We start from the raw sequence: 4638 nt of genomic DNA, 5'->3' as shown, positions 1-4638 counted from the left end.
CGGAGTCTCAGAGCAGCTTACAAACACCTTTACCTCCACCTCCCCACAACAGACACCCGGTGAGGTAGGTGGGGCTGAGAGAGCTCTTTCGAGAACTGCTCCTGAGGGAACAGCTCTGAGAGAACTTGTGACTGACCCAAGGACACACCAGCAGCTGATGTGGAAGAGTGGAGACTCAAACCCGGTACTCCCAGATGAGAGTCCGCGCTTCTAGCTTCCACATCCAACTGGCAATTGAGGCTTTTCCACTGCTGATAAAACGGAGGCGCTTTCTCCCTATCTCAGATTTGGCAGGCTGGCCCCGGGGGGGGGGGGATGCCATCCCGGAGGACTCCACAACAACTGGAGGGGGTGGAGAACACCAGTGGCATTTGAAACAAACGGTAACAAAAATCGAATTAAATCACTACAATGAATAGCCTTCATGACTAATTGAAACGGAGTCACATTTTACAAATAAAATGAAATGAAAATGAAAATGATGAAGGGGGGACACATGTCCCAAATGAAGAAAGTTTTGAGTCCAGCGGGGGCACCTTTTAAGACCAACAAAGTGTATTCAAGGTGGAAGCTTCGGTGTGCACGCCCACTTCTTCAGATACACACACGTGCCTGCAAACGAAAGCTTCTACCTTGAATAACACTTTGTTGGTCTTGAAGGTGCCCCCACGGGACCCCAACCTTGTCCTGCTGCCTCAGATCAGCACAGTGACCCACCGGAATCAACGTCCCAAATGGTAGCCCTTTAGAAGAATAAAACCGGAGTCCAGAGTCTCTTTACGAATGAACAAAATTCATTCCACCATAAACTACTCTGAGTCTGAGCAAAAATTCATGCTGGAATAAATGGCTGTATGTAGCCACAGGACTTAACAGGAATTTAGCACCGCCTTAAAGACCAACATGTCTGGGATTCTCACCCCTTGCAGAAGTGCAATGCTCCCTCTAAGCTGTGGAGTCTTGTGAGCAAGAATCCTACTTTGTGAGCTACTGGCATTAAAGTTGTGAGCGAGCGATTTGGCTGCTGCATGAATTAGTTTGTTCTGGAGCCACCCTTCCTGAGCTGAGACAAAAATGTGTGAGCTGGAGGCTAAAAAACTGTGAGCCAGCTCACACTGACTCAGCTTAGAGGGAACACTGGTGAAGGCCTTTCTGAGCGCTGTTTCTGAACCTCTAAGCCGGGCACAATCATTTGTTCATAATAGGAAGAAATCACAAAATATTCTTAAAGGGCAAAGAGTGACGAGGGCCAGGCCAAGCAGAGTGGCCATCGGCCAGCCCGCCCAGGCCTCCGGCCGCCAGTAAGATTAGAGACGCCACCTTAAGCGGGAGCCCCAGCCCAGGGAACTACCTGTCCCAGACAGACGGCCGCCCGTCAGAGTCTTCACGACCTTCTGGCATTTCTTCTCACCAGCTGGGAGTTGGTTCACGTTAAGGTTCCAAGCGCCTTCCTCCTCCTGAACGGGTTCCAGTTCTGATGGGCCCGGAGCCGTCCCTCTTAACCCAACCAAGGCCAGGATTTTGCCAACCGCCTGTCCAGCCCAGCTGTTAGACGTCCTGCTCAGTACAGCTTCCTTCCTCTTGGAGATGTTCCTCTTGGCTTTCTTCACGGCCCCAGGGCCACAGGAGAGGAGGACCACATAGCCAATGAGGCCAGGGACCACGAGGCAGCCCACCGCATAAAAGACACAGGAGAGCACCGAAGCGAACATTAAATCTGCGGCCACGAGGAAGAGCTCCTGGATGAGAAGGGCCATGGCTCCCCAAGGTGAGTGCCCGCGTCTTGGCTGGCAAGACTGCGGAGGAGAAACCTTCAGGGAGGCGCTTTCTGCTCGGCTCTGTCGTTATAAAGCCAGCCAGCCAGCGCTGCGGTTGTGAAACAGGCTGAGTCCTGCTGCAGCCCTGCTGGGCGGGGGAGTCGTTGCCATTGCAACAAGCAGCCTCCCTCTTCTGAATACTGCAGGCCCTGTCCAGAAGACTTCTGGTAGCTGACGCTGCCCTCTCCTTGCATTTATGGCTGGCTCAGTTGCAATTCAAGGGATTTCTCATGCTCAGGAAGCAACAGGCGGCCTTGGTCCATGGGGCGGGCCACTATTTGGCAGCCGCCTTTCGCAAACGGGCTGCATTCTGAAAAGAGTAACCGTTTAGGGGCTCCTTATAGACTAAGAAAATTTGTGGCTGGGAGGAGTTTTTGTGAAAGCTCATGAGAGCTCCTCCCCTGCCACAGATTGTGTTAGTCTTTCAGGTGCTCCTGGACTCTTTCTCCTTTCTGCTGCTACAGACAGACTAAGAGGGCCACCCACCTTGATCCAAAGAAGTGACTCACAAAAGCGCCTGCCCGGGCACAAACTGTGTTAGTCTTGAAGGCACTCTTGGACTCTGGCTCTTTTCTGCTGCCACAGACTAATACAGCTACCCATCTTGGAGCCTGACTCCGAGCTATTTGGAACGTACGTGTAGACTTTGTGCCATTTTGAATCTTGCCAGAGCTGGGGGTGAGCTCCATCACTGAGAAAAGTGGCCTGATGTAGCCCTAAGAAACGGCAAAGCAACCTGGGCGTGCTCTTACTGGTCCTTTGGTTCGCGCTCCAGCTAGTCTTGAGCCCATTCTGCCTACTGTGTGTTTTCTTTTGGAAACTCTTCTCTGCACCATGAGCCGGTGACCACAACATTCTGGAGAGAGACTTGTACTTTCAAGGAAAGAGAGACTTGTACCTTCAATGACTATTAGGTCGCTGTTCAACTGGTGCGGATGTCATTTATGCCTGGTGGCAAAACCGTTTGTTACGTGTATCATTCATGGTTCTAAGTAGAACTGTATAAGAAGAAAGTCGTCTCAAGTGTGATTTGTAGAGCATGAGAGGGTATTCTGGTTGTTTATATTTGCTGTTTCTCCGGTTTTGTGTGGTTGTTAACCCATCTTGGATCTAGCTGAAGACGCGAGCCGTGACTCCTGGGAGCTCCTCCCCTGCCACAAATGTTGACAGTCTCTTGCTCTTTTCTCCTGCTACAGACAGACCGGCATGGCTACCCATCTTGGTCTAACTCCTAGGTTGCATTTTGACTTCGAAAAGGAAATCGTGTTTACCAGAATGAACCTGAAGGGGATCTCTTTGAACGTAAATCTGTCCCGCGAATTCTGCTAAGAAAAAACGTGCCACTGACCTTGGACAGGGTTAGGGTTGAGAGATTAAAATGGAAGAGGATGCATGACCTGAAGCCTGTGATCCGTAGGCCAAACCTTCCTGTCAGCATTCAAAGGAAAAACGAATACTGAACTCCTCCTCTGTCTGCGCTCTCCTCTTTCTACCCAGGAGTAGCAGATTATCATGGCACCGAGGCTGTTTGAAGAAGAATATTTTAGAAATGTCGGATTGGGACAGCTGAGACCTGAATTCAAATCCCTCCTCAGCGAGGTTCACTGGGTGATGTGGGTCCAGTCACTCTCTTAGCTTGGCCTACCTCTCAGGGCTTGTTGTGAGGAGATAAATATGTAGGCAAAATAAAAATTCAGTATCCTGATATTACCGTCTTTAACATTTGCTATACTGTCACTGAATTTTATTTTTGCTGCAGCAGACCAATAGAACTACTCTGGAAGTACTGTCTCCAGCAATCTGAGAAGCAATAGCCTCTATGCAGACGGGCATACACTAATTAACGTCATGCTATTTCCCCAAGCGTGCATCCTGTTATTTTTAACACAGATTTCTCATTTAAATATCCAGTAGCCCTCCGTTCATTGGAACAATATAGCAATGGCGCCATCTATTGGTCACTGCTCCAAATTGTCACATGAACAGAATTTAAAGGCCCATATGCTTAATGTAAATGGCCCTGCCATTGAAGGTATGTTAAACTTCTGGCAAAGTACCACGAGGGTGCGTGCACATTATATATTTCCAGAGAACATAAGAGAAGCCAATTTTGGATCAGGCCAATGGCCCATCTAATCCAACACTGTCAAACAGTGGCCAAAAATACCAGGTGCCATCAGGAGGTCCAGCCGTGGGGCCAGGACACTAGAAGCCCTCCCACTGTTGACCCCCCCAAGCACTAAGAATACAGAGCATCACTTGCCTCAGACTGAGAGTTCCTACCTATACCTTGTGGCTAATAGCCACTGATGGACCTCTGCTCCAGATGCTTATCTAATTACCTTTTGAAGCCGTCCATGCTTGTAGCCGCCACCACCTCCTGTGGCAGTGAATCCCATGTGTTCATCACTCCTTGGGTGAAGAAGTCCTTCCTTTTATCCATTTCTAACCCGACTGCTCAGCAATTTCCCTGAGTGCCCATGAGTTCTTGTATTGTGAGAAAGGGAGAAAAGGACTTCTTTCTCAACCTGCTCTATCCCAGGCATAATCTTATAAACCTCAATCATGTCACCCCTCAGCACTGTTCCCTCTAAGCTGAGTTAGTGTGAGCTAGATCACAGTTTCTTAGCCTCCGGTTCACACGTCTTTGTCTTCGCTCCGGAAGGATGGCTCCAGAGCAAACTAATTCATGTGGTAGCCAAATCGCTCGCTCACAACCTTAATGCCAGTAGCTCACAAAGTAGAATTTTTGCTCACAAGACTCTACAGCTTAGAGGGAACATTGCCCCTCAGTTGTCGTTTCTCCAAGCTAAAGAGCCCC

At 49.4% G+C, this 4638-nt stretch overlaps 1 protein-coding gene across 2 annotated transcripts in view; it reads right to left on the bottom strand.

Annotated features, from left to right (window-relative positions):
* LOC107112015 overlaps positions 1-1834 on the bottom strand; it is a 19656-nt gene extending 17822 nt beyond the window's left edge. Inside the window, exon 1 of one of the 2 annotated variants that reach the window (XM_015413072.1) lies at positions 1352-1834. In XM_015413072.1, the coding sequence (XP_015268558.1) occupies positions 1352-1757 (406 nt within the window). In that variant the 5' untranslated portion in view covers positions 1758-1834. The remainder of the gene's footprint in view (positions 1-1351) is intronic. The other variant, XM_015413073.1, reaches the window with a different exon arrangement.
* Positions 1835-4638: the final 2804 nt, after the last annotated feature.

Source organism: Gekko japonicus, unplaced genomic scaffold (assembly GCF_001447785.1).
Source record: "Gekko japonicus isolate JY-2015 unplaced genomic scaffold, Gekko_japonicus_V1.1 scaffold3009, whole genome shotgun sequence".
NCBI lineage: Eukaryota > Metazoa > Chordata > Lepidosauria > Squamata > Gekkonidae > Gekko > Gekko japonicus.
The sequence above is the reverse complement of the archived record's forward strand: the minus strand, read 5'-3'. Positions and strand labels throughout refer to the sequence as shown.